General features: G+C 36.3%; 1 protein-coding gene across 2 annotated transcripts in view; it reads right to left on the bottom strand.

The window, feature by feature from the left end:
* LOC121388924 (kinesin-like protein KIFC3) overlaps positions 1-12012 on the bottom strand; it is a 28099-nt gene extending 16087 nt beyond the window's left edge. For both annotated transcript variants that reach the window (XM_041520470.1, XM_041520471.1), the window contains exons 1-6: positions 11753-12012; positions 9421-9582; positions 7762-7965; positions 6730-6873; positions 4841-5119; positions 3157-3268 (exon numbers count right to left, since the gene is read on the bottom strand). In XM_041520470.1, coding sequence (XP_041376404.1) covers positions 3157-3268; positions 4841-5119; positions 6730-6873; positions 7762-7965; positions 9421-9582; positions 11753-11878 — 1027 coding nt within the window. In that variant the 5' untranslated portion in view covers positions 11879-12012. The remainder of the gene's footprint in view (positions 1-3156; positions 3269-4840; positions 5120-6729; positions 6874-7761; positions 7966-9420; positions 9583-11752) is intronic.
* Positions 12013-19631: the final 7619 nt, after the last annotated feature.

Below are 19631 nucleotides of genomic sequence, written 5' to 3'. Positions count from 1 at the left end.
GACGCACCAGATACTAACCTTGATGTGGGGGGTTGAACTTTTCGATTACGAATGCAACTCGATTACTGATGATTGTAATAAGTAAATGTTCGTATCACTCGGCAGAACACGTGGATGTTTCATGTAACATACGTATCCATCAATGCATTATATAAGTTTGTTCGTATCACTCGGCAGATGACACGGATTTTTTGTAACATTTTAACATTGATATATTATATTAAGTAAATGTTTGTATCACTCAGTAGAAAATGCGGATGTTTCCTATAACATACATAACATATGATATATTGTATTAAGTAAATATTCTTATCACTCAGTAGAACATAATTGTGTTTCCTATAACATACATAACATATGATATATTGTATTAAGTAAATGTTCGTATCACTCTGCAGAACACACAGATGTTTCCTGTAACATATATAACATGATATATTGTATTAAGTAAATGTTTTTATCACTCAGCAGAACACACAGATGTTTCCTGTAACATACATAATATATGATATATTGTATTAAGTAAACTTTACAGTTTGTTTGTTTTGTTTAACGACACACCACTGGAGCACATTGATTAATTAATCATCGGCTATTGGATGTCAAACATTTGGTAATTCTGACTCGTATTCATCAGAGGAAACCCGCTACATTTTCCCTAATGAAGCAAGGGATCTTTATATGCACTTTCCCACAGACAGGAAAGCACATACCACTGCCTTTGTCCAGTTGTCGTAAACTGGTTGGAATGAGAAAAACCCCAATCAGCTGAATGGATCCACCGACAGGGTTCATACACTTAAAGGAAGTCAAAATTCCAGGGTTTTTCAAGCACTTTCCAGGTCAACTTTACCAAAATTCCAGGACCGTACCGAGTTTCCACAGGTCGTTAAACCATCTTTGTGGGTTTACAATAGATTCATTAACTTGACACGCTCCCTGAACTTGCTAAATACCCAGCGGCAAAAAGTGACAAACTTTCTTTTCCAATATAGCGACGCTGTCGCTTGATCTCGTGGCCGCGTGATTCTCGCATCGCGAGATAAAAAAAAAAAAAAAACATTCACACGTCAACTGAGCCGGTAAACATCGATTGGCCAGACGATTGGCATTTGATTATGCCGCGGAAATAAAACAAATCATTTAATTACATGTTAAATAAAGTAAATAAAGCCTCCGTTTTAGGCATTTATATTTTATTTGACATCAAATTATCATTTTCAAGGGTTTTCCAGACCGCAAGATGATTTTCAAGGGTATTCAAGCACTGGAATACATTAGTTTATTTTCAAGGGTTTTCAAGGGTTTTCCAGGCGCGTACGAACCCTGCACCGAGGTGGTTTGATACTGTGAAGCAAGCACCTCCTCAAGAGCACTCAATCGACTGAGCTAAATCCCGCCCCTTTTGAAGTAAATATTCATATCATAGTTGTAGACAGTGCAAGCCTGGAATACAAAAGGGTGAGTGCCAGAACTATTTTCTAGTTCACACTATCACACTTATAACTTTAGTATAATTAAATATTGAATTCACTGCATTTTATTTGTGTACCATGACGTCATGGGGCGAGATATATCCCAGTGGTATAGTGTTTGCTTGATGTGTGGACGGTCTGGGATCGATCCCCATCGGTGGGCCCATTGGGCTATTTCTCATTCCAGCCAGTGCACCACGACTGGTATATCAAAGGCTATGGTATGTACTACCCTGTCTGTGGGATGGTACATATAAAAGAACCCTTGCTGCTAATAAAAAAGAGTAGCCCATGAAGTGGCAACAGCAGGTTTCCTCTCTCCATCTGTATGGTCCGTAACCATGTCTGACGCCATATAAAATGTGTTGAGTGCGTCGTTAAATAAAACATTCCTTTCTTTCCATGACCCTGCTCACAGCTGATATTTATTACCCCAGCAGGCACTCACAACTGGGAAAATAAAAATCATAATTTCTCACTGAGAAATTATCATGCATTGGTCTAACGAACAATACTATTGGACAATTTGACGCTTACAAACCAATGACCTTGTCGGTACTAAATATAACGTCATCACGATTTGGCAAACGCACACAATGAGTTTGCATTTACGGCTGTCTGATTTTGGTGTTAAATTTATAACAAAATGTCATTTTAATGCAATTCATTATAGATTTTGTACCAGAATAAAGAGAACTTTTGTTTTTGAAAATTATCTATGAACGTGATTAAATTACAAAGTTATAGAAATACTCAGAACAGTGCGTAAAGTGGCATATATCGTTTCTATACACGTATGTGCATATGTGTGTCGAAAATAAAGGATTTTAGAGATAAAATTGCTCCGGTAATAAATAGAATAACAACCTCGGCACCAGTTATTATCAAATTTATGTCATTCATGAAATAATTTTAATTTGTCACTCGCTAAAGCTCGTGACAACTGAAAATTATTTCACTCGGGACATAAATTTGATAATAACTGGTAACTCGTTTATTATCCTCTATGTATTACGCCACTAGTTTTACATACTACATGACGTCACATACTACCTTTGGTTATGGACAGGTAGCAATGGCTGTCTACTTCCTAAAAAATTAGATCAATTAACCAATAAAAAGGGCGCATTACCATCTAGGCGACGTGTGCTGGACATTTTTTGTAACACAGCTTTCTGGCACCTTTCTACTGATTGACTGAACTAGAATGAAAATTCCTGGCCACTTATGACTTATGACATAAACCTCTCCATTGATCCTAATGTTGCACTCACTCGCTTTAGGTTGGAGCAGATACTGGAATAATAGTTTCTGGCATTCGTCCTTTTGTAGATGGTTTTTCTGACACTCGTCTGAAGAAAATCTGTCCATGGAGTTTGCTCAATCTTGCCTCAACGAATGATTTTCAAGTTTGCTCTAACGACTGATTTTCTTAAGACGAGTGTCAGAAAAACCATCTACAAAAGGACGAATGCCAGAAACTATTATTCCAGTATCTGCCCCAACCTAAAGCGAGTGAGTGCAACATTAGGATCAATGGAGAGGTTTAAAACCCCATATATCAAGTTTCACTCACTTCATGGGTGCGATACAAAAAGATAAATATCTTTGTCCTTGTTTATGGCTTCTTTAAAACAAAAAAAACAAAACCCCTATAAATATGCCAAATATGGAGAGATACCTTTAAGTTCGACCAATTCATTGTGGTACTTCTTGCGGAGATGCATCTCTCGGAGGTATTTCTTCACCAGTTCCTTGTTGTGTTGAGTCACGCCTTCTATAGCCTGCACTGCCTGATAATTATACAAAACAAATCAATCGATGAATGCATTAATGTGTAAGGATACTCCAGCCCAAAACCATAATATACATGTAAAAGAAGATGATTTCATTTTTACATCAGTGTCACTGTATAGAAGTACATGTAACACGCAATGAAGTTGAGTTTTCTTATTTCAGCTAATAATGTGGGAAGACTTGTACAGTGAAACATTGTAAAACTGGACACTTATTAAACTTAAATTCTCTCAAAACTGGAACCTTATTACATTGAAATTCCCTCAAAACTGGACCCTTATTAAACTTAAATTCCCTCAAAACTGGACCCTTATTACACTGAAATTCCCTCAAAACTGGACCCTTATTAAACTTAAATTCCCTCAAAACTGGACCCTTATTAAACTTAAATTCCCTCAAAACTGGACCCTTATTATATTGAAATTCCCTCAAAACTGGACCCTTATTAAACTGAAATTCCCTCAAAACTGGACACTTATTAAACTGAAATTCCCTCAAAACTGGACACTTATTAAACTGAAATTCCCTCAAAACTGGACCCTTATTAAACTGAAATTCCCTCAAAACTGGACCCTTATTAAACTTAAATTATCTCAAAACTGGACCCTTATTACACTGAAATTCCCTTGCCTTTTAAATATCAATACAGAACCTCTCTAAGCAAAGGCTTCTAGAATAAGAAAAAGATGGGAAAATATTGAGCAGGCTTTATTTTCATAAATGTATTAAGCAATATCTGTAAATCTGTATAATATTCATGGATATATATTTTGTTTTAATATGACAATCATAGTTTTGTGTAGATGTACTGTATGTATTTATATATGTGAATGCAAAATCGAATAAAAATGAAAATGAAAAAAAAAGAAAAAGAAAAGGAACTAAATCAGTTCAAATAATAATTGAAAACATAAATGTTCATAGTTGATTTAGAACAACCAAAGGTAGCCATACATAATCAAATCTAAAGTTTATTTTGTATTTGTGCAAAATTAATTAAAGGAAAATATTAAGACTAACCCTGGGTTAATTTAACTATGTTTTGAACAACTGGGCCCAGAAGTTTTATTTGGTCCCGTGAGCGTCTGGTTTAGAAGGGTTTTCCTGTATATTTAAAATGCCTAGATAGCGTCTGGTTTAGAAGGGTTTTCCTGTATATTTAAAATGCAATTTTAGTTGTTAAAAAAGGGTTCTTTTAGGTTGTAACATCTTAACAATATTAAACTCTAGATAGCGTCTGGTTTAGAAGGGTTTTCCTGTATATTTAAAATGCAATTTTAGTTGTTAAAAAAGGGTTCTTTTAGTTTGTAACATCTTAACAATATTAAACTCAAGATAGCGTCTGGTTTAGAAGGGTTTTTCTGTATATTTAAAATGCAATTTTAGTTGTTAAAAAAGGGTTCTTTTAGTTTGTAACATCTTAACAACATTAAACTCAAGATAGCATCTGGTTCAGACGGGATTTACTGTATATTTAAAGTGCAATTTTAGTTGTTTAAAAAAATGGGTCGTTTAATTTGTACCATATCTTAACAACAGCATTAAAAACTTTTAAAGCACAAGCGTACCTCTGATCTGAGGATGTTGATGGTTTTGGAAATGACGTTGGGGAACTGTTTCACTTGCTTCACGAGATGGACGTATGACGTCTTGAGTTCGTCAAACTGTGTCTTCAGCGTGACGACGGAGCGACACATCTGGGAATGACTCGTTTGTAGGTGCGTCATCTCAGCCTCCTTCTGCCGCCTCATGTCGTCGACGGCCGACTCCCTGCTGTGTTCTAGAGCCTCAATCTCCTCAAGAAACGACTGCTGCAGGTCCATCTTCTCGGCAATAAACAGCTCAATCTGGAGTTGTTTTGAGTGGAAATAAAGAGAACGTTATAATATTTTGGACTATCTAAAATACAATGATAAAAAGATGTAAGAGTACATATGACATTTTTGATAAAAAAATTTTTTATTTAGCATAGTTATGTCTATATAAAATACAAAGATATAATGGGGGATTGAATGGCACTAATAGAGCTTCCTGAACTATTTTGACACTTGTTTGAGAGAGAGAGAGAGAGAGAGAGAGAGAGAGAGAGAGAGAGAGAGAGAGAGAGAGAGAGAGAGAGAGAGAGAGAGAGAGAGAGAGTGAGTTAGAGAGTTGTTTTGAGTGGAAATAAAGAGAACATTATAACAGTTTGGACTATCTAAAAAAACACTGATAGAAAGATATAAGGGAACAATAAATAGCTTAATCTGGATCTGTTTTTGAGCGCTTTCTGAACTAACTGGGTGAGCAGAACATTTTGATAAGTTATCTATTAAATTAAACAAATTGCAGAAACTTTTTTTTTATTTTATTTTTTTTTATCCCAGTGCCCCCCTTTCCTTTCTCTCCTTTGAATTCCATCTGATTTCTTCCCGATCTGGCAACTCCTCCTATCTTTCAACTTCTTTCGCTGTCCACCTCCACATCCCAGTCCTTGTCTCTCCAACCGCGACAGGTGCTTGTCTCTTGTGGCTATCTGTGCCACACACCTGTTCCCCATCAGCTTTTTAGCTGTGGGCTTAGTCTGACCACTTCGGGGAGTGTTCAGTAGTTACTTCTGGCATTGTTAAGAGGCACTTGTAACCATCTACTATGCACCCCTACTACCGGCGGTCGTTAGTTAGTGCCGTGGGTCAGACCAGCTTTATTAGCGGCAGAGGACGAGGATGCCAGGTGGGTGCAGGGATATACACAGAGACTGCACCCGTGGAGGAAGTTGAGACAGGTAGGCGATGGTGTGGACAGCTCAGAAGACAAGAGTCGGAGGAAATTGACAGAAAGGGTCGAAACAGATTGAAATCGTGGGAGAAATTGGAAAGTTTTTTATATTAAGATAATGAGAATGATAGGCAGAGGGTGATAGATGAGAAAGATGAATGAATGTGTGAGCCAGCTTTGACGGGATTTGAACCACTGTCGTCAGCTTGATTGTCCAGCAGAAACTTGATTACTTTTTAACAAATGATCAATTATTACATGAAATTATTTTGCCAAATTACAATCAGATTAGCCATTCCTTTTAAAAATTCGCAATTGGCGAATTTGGCGTGTGCCAGAGCTACCCTGGCCTTACTACCGATTATCATTTCTTTTCAACTTATTTTCATGCTTATATCCAATTAAGATTCAAGCACGCTGTCCTGGGCAGACACCTCAGCTATCTGGGCTGTCTGTCTAGGACAGTGGTTAGTTGTTAATTGTTAGTGGTTAGTGAGAGAAAAGAGGGTGTAGTGGCCTTACACCTACCCATCGAGTTGTTAAAACTCGCTCTGGGTTGGAGCCGGTACCGGGCTGCGGACCCTGTACCTACCAGAGTTATGTCCGATGGATTAACCACGACACCACCGAGGCGTGTATTGATTATCATATTGTATTGTCTTCTGTAACTCTGGAATAACTCTGGATGAGTATCTCAAACCTTGCTTTCGAGTGCAGCCTTTTCCTGTCTCAGTTGGTCCAGCTGTTCATCTTTCCTTGCACTCTCATGTTTAAACACTGTGATGTCATTCTTCAACTCCTCAGACTCAACTTCCACCTTAACTCGTTCAATTCGGTGCATCACCTAGCAAAAAAAAGAGAGAAGAAAATCATTAATTTATTATGTGAAAATAAAATCAAGACTGAGATGAGACCTTGAAGCTTTCAGTATTAAACATCAATTTTAACTTCTTAAAAATTAACACCAATTCTAAAATTAAAAAATCTTATGTAGAGACTATCCCAGACAATCACTGTACTAAGTTTCCAAAAAAGAAAAAAAAAAAAAAAAAAAAAAAAAAAGTGTCAGAAAAATCCAAACAAAACTCTAGGTGGAGTCAGACTTTAAAATTTCAATGTTAAACATAATTTTTTTAATTTATTTTATTTAAAAAAAAATTATTATTCACCTTTCCCTGTTACAAAAAAAGCCGACCCTCTATCCAGGGTGGTAACAGAGGACAGGTGGTTAACAAAACGAAACAGAATATTATAGGATGGTGAATACATTTTTTTTTTAAAAACATTCATTCACACCTAATTTACTTGATACACACCCACACACCGACACATACAACATTCATACTGGTATATTCCCTCAGCCTCCCAGTCACAGAAAAAGTAATGCCATCAAAAAACAACCTATTCAATTAATATGTATATAAAAAAGTCCTAAAACAAGTATGAACTGTTGGGAGCAAAGCCACAAAGTCAAGATAAAAAAAAAAAAAAAAAATCCCCCCACATTAATTGGACATTTTATCAAAATATTTTTTAAAAACCTGAACAAGATAAGTTTTGACATTCATGCATGCATGTATGAACCACAGAATTGCTTTGCACAATGTATGACTGGTAGATTGAAGATATCTGCAACAAGGACATGCAAAATTAAAATTAAAAAATAAAATAAATTACAACTCCAACATTTTCTATATTTGGTGTTTGAATATAATTATTTGTGGAAACAAACCTCTGGTTCCTTGGCTTGCATGAGCACCACTTCAGCTTGTAGTTCCCGAATTTGTCGAGACAGTTTGTTGTTTTGGGTAGACAGAGAGTGTTTTTCATATCGACTTCGCACTTCCACCTCTTGAAGATCTTTCTCCTTTTGTTTAAGTGTTTTCTGTAGAGTTGACAGTGCCAAACTTAGTGTGTTGTTGTCTTCTTGCAAACCCTAAAAATAAAGCATTTTGATTTCTTTGAGCATTTGGTGAAAATTTCAGGGGACAGAATTTCAAAGAAGACTTAGAAAGTACATGTATCAGTTATGTCCCCTCTACTGATTTTTTTTTTTTTTAATACTGAAACTGAAAGTGTAAAAATGCATCTTTTAGTTCTGATATTCATCATTACTAAAAAAAGAGAGAAGATTTAACACTAAAATAATGCCATGACATTTCCTTCAGTTTGCCAAATTCTAGAAATTATGCTAATAACTTTCTGCCATAAACCTTAAAAAAAAATTTTTTAATGTTTTTTTTTTTTTTTTTTTTTACCGTTTTGTCAATCTAAAGACCACCTTATATTACTGTGGCCTAATTTTGTTTTATTGTTCCCAACCCCTCATTTCTAATTATTTTAGGAACAAGCCACTGGATTTCAGGGAAACTATTATTTCCAGAAACATGTTGGTAGTGTAATTAATAAAAATCACGAAACTAAAACTCCGATACCGATTATCATGAAACATAATCCACCATTCCCATGATGACTGTTTAAAAATATTTCCAATAGGTTCTGATAATTACAGAGCACGAAACCACAAATTTTTATTTATTTGAAATTTTAAAAAATCCTATAGTTTGAGATATCATTGTATTCAGGTACCTGTCCTATCAGACATTTGTACTTCTCCCTCTCTCGGTATCTACCATAATCAAAAGAAAAAAAAAAAGTTTTATTTTATGCTTGGCACACACCTACCGATTAACACTGACTTGACAGTCATGTCAGCATTAATTGGTAGACATGTGCAGGATAAAGATGCGACAGTCCAGTCTAATCTCCTGTTTTGCCTCAATTTGACTGTCCAGTCTAAGCTACTGTTTGCCCCAATTTGACTGTCGTGTCTAATCTCCTGTTTTCCCCTGATATGACTGTCACATTTAATCTCCTGTTTTCTCCCCCGATATGACTGTCCTATCTAATCACCTGTTTTCCCCCCGATATGACTGTTGCATCTAATCTCTTGTTTTCCCCCCCCGATATGACTGTCATATCTAATATCCTGTTTTTCCCTCGATGTGACTATCACATCTAATCTCCAGTTCCCCCCCCCCCCAATATGACTGTCACATCTAATCTCTTTTTTTTCCCCCGATATGACTGTCACATCTTATCTTGTTTTCCACAGATATGACTGTCGCATCTAATATCCTGTTCCCCCCCCAATATGACTGTCACATCTAATATCCTGTTTTCCACAGATATGTCTTTCGCATCTAATATCCTGTTTTCCCCCTGATATGACTGTCACATCTAATCTCCTGTTTTCCCCGATATGACTATCGCATCGGCTGATGTATGCAGGTGCACATTTTCAGACTACTGCCGACGCGACAGTCAAGTTAGCGTTAATTGGTAGGTGTGTGCCAAACATAACGACACCACTAGAGCACACTGACTGTACCGTAATGAGTTCATTTTCCGAGGGGAGCCCGATGGATGACCTCCGGTAGTCCATGTGTTTGAAGCCGACGATTTGCTGCAACAGTCTGACGTTCTCCACCTGCACCTTCTCCAGCTGCTTCTCAGTGTCGGTGCTACAGCCACCCGTACTGTCCAACAACGACTGCAAATACAAATCATACACCTGGTTGCACAGTGACAGAAAGAAACACATTTTATTTACGATTATAGGGCGTCAGACATATGCTTAACTCTTTCACCACGACAGGCCGGTATACCAGCTAGCGATACCAGTGCCTCTCACCACGACAGGCCGGTTTAGCGGCTTGTAACACCTGTTCATATTTGGCGCCGAGTGACGCGTCAATATTATAATTAGACAAAATCTCGCTCGACCATAGCTGCCATGTGACACACTGTAATGGCTGCGCCTATGTTCTAGCGAATTTTGAATGAGTTTTTCCAAGTTTATACTGATATTCTGACTGTAATTAAACATGAACCGAGGTGACGAAATTTCGTCTGTTGAAAACAATGGTTGCGATTCAGATGACAGGTTTTCCGATGATGAAATGTGGGATAATATAGACTTTGGTGCATTTGATTTAATCGAGATTGGCGATCGTGAACGAAATGTCATTCAACATGGCAATTTAGAAGAAAATGATACCGATGACGAGTTACAAGATGATTTGCCACTGTTTTACCATGCGCCTGAGTTTACCTGGACACATGAGCCATATTCGGTTACCTGCAGATCAACGTTTACTAAAAATCCGGGGCCCGTAAAAGTGTTTGACGTCAACACAAATACCATAGAGTACTTTTCGCTATTTTATTCCAATACAGTGTATGGAAAAATTGTGTAATTTACCAACATGAATGCCAAAAAAAAAGCGTGATACAGATCCTGCTAACAACAAAGGTGTGTGGTATGATATTTCTGTTGATGAAATGAAAGCTTAATTTTGCAAAAGCATTGTAAATATATATTTTAAAATTATAACTGGAATGTTAATTAATTAATTATCCAACAAGAAAAAGATTTGTACTGGGTTTTTTTTTTAAATTACCAGTCCTACCTACTCAAATAGGCGAGTAATATGCATAGTTTACCTGTAATTACCAGATTTATACCTGTTGAATCTAACATTTTTAAAGTATTATTTTTTTATCTAGACAGCTGTCCATTCACCTTTCTGGAAATGTATAGCCTATAACTAAAATTAATGATAAAACAAGTAGTTTTATCCTTTAACAAACATGATCATAAATCTGCTATTTAAACTCAGTGTGCAGGAAAGGTCAAGACTGTAAAACTTAGTGGTGAAAGAGTTAAAGACCATACAGATATTGATAGAGGAAACCCGCTGTCGCCACTTCATGGGCTACTCTTTTCAAATAGCAGCAAGGGATCGTTTATATGCATCATCCCACAGACAGGGTAGTACATACCACGACCTTTGATATACCAGTCGTGGTGCACTGGCTGGAATGAGAAATAGCCCAATGGGCCCAATGGGCCCACCGACGGGGATCGATCCCAGACCGACCGCGCATTGAGCGAACGCTTTATCAATGGGCTACATCCCGCCCCATGGTTACACAGTGACAGAAAGTAGCAAAATTGTTCACTAGTTCACCGGACAAGTACATCTAGAAATCTATTTGTCCGCCAATATTTCAATTTGTCTAAAAAAAATGGTTTGTTTCATTCAAGTGTAAGAAGGATGTTTTTTTACTGCTCAAAATGAAACTGCATTTCACAAAACACCGTAAGCCTAGTTTTGCATGTAAAAGTAAATCTACTACTAAACCACAATTCCTATTACTATTATAATGTAATTTTGTGCCAGCTGACATTTTGCCTTTTTATTCTCCAAGATATGACTCAATCCAACAACCTCATAACATGTTATGATATAAAACCAAATGTGATGACGTCATATTAATTTAAAAAAAAAAATTGTTTTGTTTAAAGACGCCACTAGAGCACACTGATTTCTTATTAATTATGTCACAGACTTCAGAGGCTTTCACTCCTCCTGAAGAGTATTTCATAAACAAACAAAATGGCAGACGGCAGAAAACTGCATGTATTTTTCCCTATGCGATCTCAGCGAAGTTGATACTGGTGACATTATTAAAGTCCCATTATGTTGAATTTGTGTCACTGTAACGTTTTTTTCACAACATGTGTCTGGACAAAGTTTTGGGGGTAATGTAACAGTAATTAAAGGTAGGAGAGTAATTTATTATAGCTGTTAACAATTTGGTTCGGACTTTAGGGTCAGTGACTTTAATTTCGAGCTCTGTCACTGTTGGCCACACACCTCCGGATTGGCTCCCAGCATCTTGAGTTTATCTATCTCCCGCTTGAGATTCTCGTTCTCGCTCTCCAGCTTCACGTTCATCTGCTGCAGGGCTTCCACGGCCTCCACATGCTCCAGTCGGCCCATCTCCGCGTCGGTCTGGGCCGCCTCCAGTTGGCAGGACAAGTCGGACTTCTCCGCCTGCAGATGGGTGATCTGCTCCACCAGTTTACTGCAGGTCGGGAAGGCACAGATGGTGTGGAGTCATCCCCCGACTCAGTCTTTCCTGAAAGATTTTATAGAGATTATTACACGAGTTTTGTGTTGTACTGATTTTACGAAACGAATGTCAGGATTTTTGTATTGTCCAAGTGAGAGTTAGGGTAATACATGAATCCTGACATGAGTTTCGTAAAATCAGTATGACTCACACGTGAGTGTAATAATTTCTTTATTATCCATATTATTATTGTTGCTTTCTTTATGAATAACAAGACCCGACTCAAAATGTTTCAGCCACAACTAGAAGGAGACGACGTCATAGTTCAAATGTACAGTCTGAGCTAGGACTAGAGAAGCAACGTCATGTTATGACTTCACTTCCCAAAATTACGTCATTACACTTGTTATTACACGAGTGCTTCATATGATTATTATTAACTCAGTTATGTTGAACCATATGGATCATAAACACTTATATTACAGAGAAACCCGTCTAAACCCGAATCAAAGAAGGTTTTGTTTAACGATACCACTAGAGCACATTGATTTATCAATCATCAGCTGTTAGATGTCAAACATTTGGAAATTATGACAATTAGTCTTAGAGAGGAAACCTGGATTTTGTGTCTGAAGTGTAAGATTATGTAATGGAATCTCAAAAGAACTGTGATATCCTGTCTGTGGGATGGTGTATATAAAAGATCCATTGCTGTTAATTGAAAAGAGTAGCCCATGAAGTGGCAACAGCGGGTTTCCTCCCTCAATATCTGTGTGGTCCTTAACCATATGCCTGACGCCATATAACCGTAAATAAAATGTGTTGAATGTGTCGTTAAATAAAACATTTCCTTCCTTCCTTCCCAAAAGATCTAAATTACATAATTTGTTATGATTACAGCAGAATCCTTTATAAAAAAAGCGCCCCAAATTCAATGCTGTTACGATATTATTTACAAATGAAAACTACAAACACAACTACAGGTTTAATATATAAACTTGTACATTATGGCTATAGAGTTATCGTCATGAGACATCTGCTTTCATACATGTGGCCATGTTTTTCTTGTTTTAAAAAAAATACTACATACCGTATATCTTTGCCTATAAGTCAAATTTTTTTCACCCAAAAATTATTTTATAACTTGGGGGGTCGACTTAAAAGAGAGAAAAAATTTCATAAAAATATTACTGTTTTGGGATTATTTTACAAGTTTTAGTGATATGCATGATTTATACTCAAATATGTTAATTTGACACATTTATTTTTTATAATTTTTTTTTTGGCATTAGTCCGGTTTTGGTTATTGCGAAAAGAGGTACGATCCAATCACATGCCAAGACAACAGTCCACTTAGTTAAATTAACAGTCATAACTAATAGTAAAAATGTAAACAATACTAACTACCTGTTGCCTGAGTTTATTTTGAAATCTGGTTACTGGCATTAATGGTTGTTCAAACAATGTTTTGGCAGTGATTAACTTCATGAATATTTTAAAATAGACTGATCTCTGCAAGTTCACTTATCTATAGCAATAGGGACACACGTCTTTGGTAAAAAAACCAGGTACTTTCCAGAGTTATCCTCCTTACATGTATTAATATGGCGGCATTGCTGATACTTTCAGTTTGTAGTGATCTGTTGTCAGTGTTTATAAATAAAGTTGTTGTCTGTGCACAAAACCATCTGTACAGTACATCAGTAACAGTCAAACAGCTTTCACTCTCTACTAAGGGAATATTTCGTTTTGATACTAAGTAAAATGATTTTGTTTAGTTTGATCATATTGCGATACAAACGTGATTGAATGTTTAACGACAAAACCGAAGTTTGAAAATAATTTTCTTTTGTTCAAATATTGGTTCTAATGGAAAATAAGTCAATATTTATAAGTAGTTTTTCATGGGTCGACTTATAAACGGGTCAATAAAAAAATACGTTTTCAGGGCTTGAAATTAGGGACTCGACTTATAGCCGAGATCGACTTACAGGCGAAGATATACGGTAATGTAAAACTGTGGTAAAGTGCCCCACTTGCGAGTGTTAAAATGGAGAATAATATATACCTATGTTACTTAAATTAGTGATCATGAACAAAGAATATCAAAGAATGGTGTCCATTGCCAAAGTAGCCAATTGCTTTTTTTTGTACAAAGTGGCTACAGCATTTAGTCTTTGGCTAATAAAATATTTCTGAAATTAACAACATTTAATAATTTTCAAGAAAATATTATACTTATCTGAAAATTGGCTGAACCAAAATTGCTTCCAGTGTGAGCACTGGTAATGTTGAAAAAATCCCATTAGCATCTTTTTATCCTTCACATGATGATACAAAGTTAAAGTTTGTTTTGTTTAATGATACCACTAGAGCACACTGATTTATTAATCATTGGTTACTGGATGTCAAACATTTGGTAATTTTGACATATAATCCAAGAGAGGAAACCCACTACATGTTTCCATTAGTAGCAAGGGGTCTTTTATATGCACCATCCCACAGACAGGATAACATATACCACAGCCTTTCATATACCAGTCGTGGTGCACTGGCTGGAACGAGAAATAGCCCAATGGGCCCACTGGCGGGAATCGATCCTAAACTGATTGCGCATCAAGTGAGTGCTTTACCACTGGGGTACACCCCGCCCTCGACACACACATGTACATACATGTATGTGCCATTTCCCTATTTTTGCTTTCCCTTGAATTGTTTAACAGTTCTGTTTTACAGTTCTGTTTTACAGCTCTGTGTTACAGTTCTGTGTTACAGTTCTGTGTTACAGCTCTGTTACAGCTCTGTGTTACAGCTTACCCTGCAGCTGGTACTCCAGATGATGTAACTTTGCCTCATGCTCAGCTAACAAGTTCTTTATGTTGTTGATAAGTTCGTCCTTCTCCGCTATCTGTTGCTGCTGCTTCCGGCTGGCCTCCCTTTTCTCAAGCTGCGATCGGTAGTGCTTGTTTTTCTCTGACAAGTTCTGAAACATCGGGTTTATAAGAATTGTTTGTCATTTTTGGTGAATTTATTGATGTACAACAGTCACAAATTGTATAAAATTGCACAGTGTAGCAAAGTGATTTTATAGTAAAATTGCGACTGTTGTACATCAATAAAACATTTTTAAACAGACAAACTATTCTTATAATTACTTAACAACACAATTTATTTAGGTCAAAATACACAAAACCCAGTTTTAAATTCCTTTCCGTGATCAGTTTTAAGTAATGACATTGCATTTGATGTAAATTGTAATGATGTAATTTTCCAAAGTTTATCAAAGGATAACATTTAGTTTTTAAGTGGTGTCATCCAATCAGAATAGAATAAATTGTATAATGGCTGGAAGTTTGTATTTATAATCAATTAATAATATTTGAACTTGGTACTTTAATACTTAATCCAAACATATATGTCCTTGTTGTGAAACACCACATTAATGACCCATTAAGAAAATGTCATAAAATTTTTTTTGTTATACAGAAAGTGACAAATTGTCGAAAACTTGCATCATTTCTTTTTTACATGAATACTTAGCCTGACCTCTAAACCTACAGCACCCCTACCCTACTCATGGGTATTGGACATCCATGAAGTAATTTTGTCAGTTTATTTGCTAAGCAATAATTGCCGAATGCATAAGACATGAGAGTTATCTCCCGTATTTTTGTGTGAAGGTCGTATGGCCTAGAATTTTTTTCATCGAACATCAAGTTCCATAAAAAGGTATTTGGTAGATATTTGATCCATTTTTAAACAAAAAGTTAGTATCCTTCTTAGAAAATGATCTAATCATCATTTGGCATCTACGTTAGTGGCGTACAATTGGCGTGTACCAATTGTACATTTTCACCATAATTTACGACGATGGTAAGCTACGCTGAGTCATGAAACGGACTGGCGATCATAGAAACAAATTAAGGTCGCGATGGTAGATAATTACGATGATAGTAGGGTTAAGATTGCTTGTCCCAGGACAAGTCCCAGGAAGAAATTGCCATAAGTTTAGAGGTCAGGCTACGTATAAAATTAAGATTAATAATTTTTTTAAATAATTTTGCAGCCAAAGGCCACTTAAATCTGATAGGTCAGGCACTGGTTCTGTCCATTACCAACATGATCTTGATCTACTCTGGTTGAATTATGAGTAAAATTCTTACCTTGAGCTGATGGACAAGGTCATCTCGCTGAGAGTCTCTCTGTTCTAGCTCCTTCTGAAGTGATGTGTACTCGGCCACTGAACACGGGCTGGACACTGAAATAAAGAGATGAAAGGAATGTTTCAATAGTTACAATGTGATTTCATTTCAACTTATTTCAGTGCTTATATCCAATTAAGGTTCAAGCACACTGTCCTGGGCACACACATCAGCTATCTGGGCTGTCTGTCCAGGACAGTAGGTTAGTTGTTAGTTGGTTAGTGGTTAGTGACCGAGAAGAGGGTGTAGTGGCCTTACACCTACCCACTGAGCCTTTAAGAACTCACTCTGGGTTGGAGCCGCTACCGGGCTGCGAATCCTGTACCTACCAGCCTGTAGTCCATTGGCTTAACCACTGCGCCACCGAGGCGGGTGTTACACCATCACATATTGTTGACTTCAGTTAAAGGGACATGCCTGAGTTTGTGGCAATTTTTTAACATGTTATCGACTGATAAAATCTTTCTACGATTAAACTTACATATTAAATATATTTTCTTGTTTAGAATATTAGTCGCTGTATATTACACGTGTTTTTGATCGTTCTAATACTTGTACTAGGTTAATATTCATTTTATTTCCTAAAAAATGTTTTTTCGTACGTACAAAATTATTTGAAGACAAAATCCAGTTTCAGCTTCTTACAAATATTAAGACGACCAGAAACACATTGAATATACAGACACTTGATATTCTGAACAAGAAAATATATTTAATATGTAAGTTTAATCGTAGAAATATTTTATTAGTCGGAAACATCTTACAATGCAGCAAACTCAGGGATGTCCCTTTAAACTGTTGTGTTAGGAATCGCTTGGAATTTCATCCTCAATCATCGGATACAATTGGTTTGCACCAACAGATGAAGTTTCAATTATAAAATGTTTTAGAATTATACTTGCATAAGAAAGACTTGAACTATTAGGATCATGACCTACATTTGTTTACCAGAATAGACCCTACAAACTAGAAAAAGTTAAAATTTGTTTTGTTTAACTACACCACTAAAGCACACTGATTTATTAATCATCGGCTATTGACGTCAAACATTTGGAAATTTTTACATATAGTCTTAGAGAGGAAACCTGCTACATTTTTCTTGTAGTAGCAAGGGATCTTTTATATGCACCATCCCATGGCCTTTGATATACCAGTCGTGGAACGAGAAATAGCTCAATGGGTCCACCAACGGGAATCGATCCCAAATCGGCCATGTATCAAGCGAGTGCTTTACCACTGGGCTACATTCTGCCCCCATCTCCCCCTACAAATTGCTAATTTTACCTTTATAATCTATTCAGTGTTTTCTTTTCTTTACATACACATTAAAAACCCAAACCCAAACCACAGCATAATTTCATCATTTCCATTATTTGAACAATAGGAACAGTTAGCTGGTTCCAAACCATCGATTATGATTTTTTATTCAGTAAAGTCCAACCAATTAATTTTCAGTTATAATCGGTTCTTGAAACATCACTATGAAATGAAAGAAAGAAAGAAATGATTTATTTAACGACGCACTCAACACATTTTATTTACGGTTATATGGCGTTGACACTACGGAACAGTCCAATCATAACTGACAGTCAAACTTGTGTTAAGCGGTCATCTCTACTAGTATTTGACATATATGTGTTACCAAATATAGAAATTAATATGTAGGCTCCATTCATCTCAATGTCAAACTTGTCATCTGTCTGTACAATATTTAGAACACAGTGAGTGACAGTATCTGCTACATTGACTGACAATGATGACAAACAATGCAACTGTCTATTAACTAAGTGGCGATTGAGTCATCTCTATGAAAATGAATGTAATAAAAGTCAATTTTACACACACATGTCCCTCTTATAACTATTAGAACATTTTATAGCATTCGAATCCAATATTTGACAATTTCTCACTATTTTGTTCTTCTACAAATGTTATGTTTGTATAATGTTTTTTTATTTCATTTTTTATTTTATTATTATTATTATTTTATTATTAATTTATTTAAAATGTATGATTAATTTATTTTATTTATTAATTTTATTTTAATTATTATTATTATTTTATTTTTTTCATTTCATTTCATTTCAATTTCATTTCAATTGCATTGCATTGCACCCATCCCATCCCATCCCATCCCATCCCATCTCATTTCATTTCATTTTATTATTTCAGTTTTTGATACATGGTCTACTGCTTACCGATAGTTATGGAATTTCATTATTCTGTTAATAACATTAACAATCAAGCAAAGTACATGCATATATATTACAAATGAAAAGAATAACAATTTTAAACTACTGGTACATCTATTTTGAGTCCAACACGGTTATTTTGGCACTTGGTTTACAGAGAGGAAACCCACTGCTAACATATAAGCTAAAATTCCCAAAGTCAAAACCAAATTTTAGAAATAAAACGCTGGCACTTTCCCACAGATAGAACAGCATGTACATTTCACAGCTTTATTTGTGCCAATCATGGAAAAAAAGAAATGTTTTATTTAACGATGCACTCAACACATTTTATTTATGGTTATATGGCATCAGACATATGATTAAGGACCATACAGATATTGAGAGAGGAAACCCACTGTTGCCACTTCATGTTGCCACTTCATGCTACTCAATTAGCAGCAAGGGATCTTTTATATGCACCATCCCACAGACAGGGTAGTACATACCACAACCTTTGATATACCAGTCGTGGTGCACTGGCTGGAACGAGAAATAGCCCAATGGGTCTACCGACGGGGATCGATCCCAGACCGACCGTGCATCAAGCGAGCCCTTTACCACTGGGCTATGTCCCACCCCGTGTCAATCATGGAGCATTGGTTTGGATGGGGGGGGGGGGACCTCGATCCACTAAGGTCAATCAACTCATTGCACTTCAAGAAAGCATTCAATTACTCAACTAGAATAAAGTACATATACTTGTCAATTAGATTTTAAAAACCCGAATTAATTTACAATTTGTCGGAACATCACTGAACGCCCACAGTCTCCAGAGTGTTACAACATTCTGAGCACCGGAGAGTTGCCTGGTTAATCAAATATTTAATCTTGATTAATGGCCTCCACTGTCACATCCATAATTTATGAAGTGTCATAGAAACAGCTGCTTCTTCTATACATGCATGTAACTACCAAAGACAAGCAGGGCTTTAAATTACACCAAAGCTGAGGCACTATAGGGTGTGTACAAATTAAGTGAGCCCAAAATAAGTACAAACATGTTAACCTCAAAATATTTCACCTCAAAATCCATGGAATGTTATACTGTAATTAGATTAAAATAACTTGAAATACATTTCTGAATGTGCTATCAGTGTTCAACAAATGTTTGAGAAAGTCACCAGCCTTCACAGCTTTGGCTAGTGCCCTATGTATTATAGCATTACAGCTGAGAATTTTCACTAGCCCACACCAAACATTCACTAGCCCGATCCAACACATTATCAGCTGTTATTAACATTACT

Source organism: Gigantopelta aegis, chromosome 14 (assembly GCF_016097555.1).
Source record: "Gigantopelta aegis isolate Gae_Host chromosome 14, Gae_host_genome, whole genome shotgun sequence".
Classification (NCBI taxonomy): Eukaryota; Metazoa; Mollusca; class Gastropoda; order Neomphalida; family Peltospiridae; genus Gigantopelta; species Gigantopelta aegis.
The sequence above is the reverse complement of the archived record's forward strand: the minus strand, read 5'-3'. Positions and strand labels throughout refer to the sequence as shown.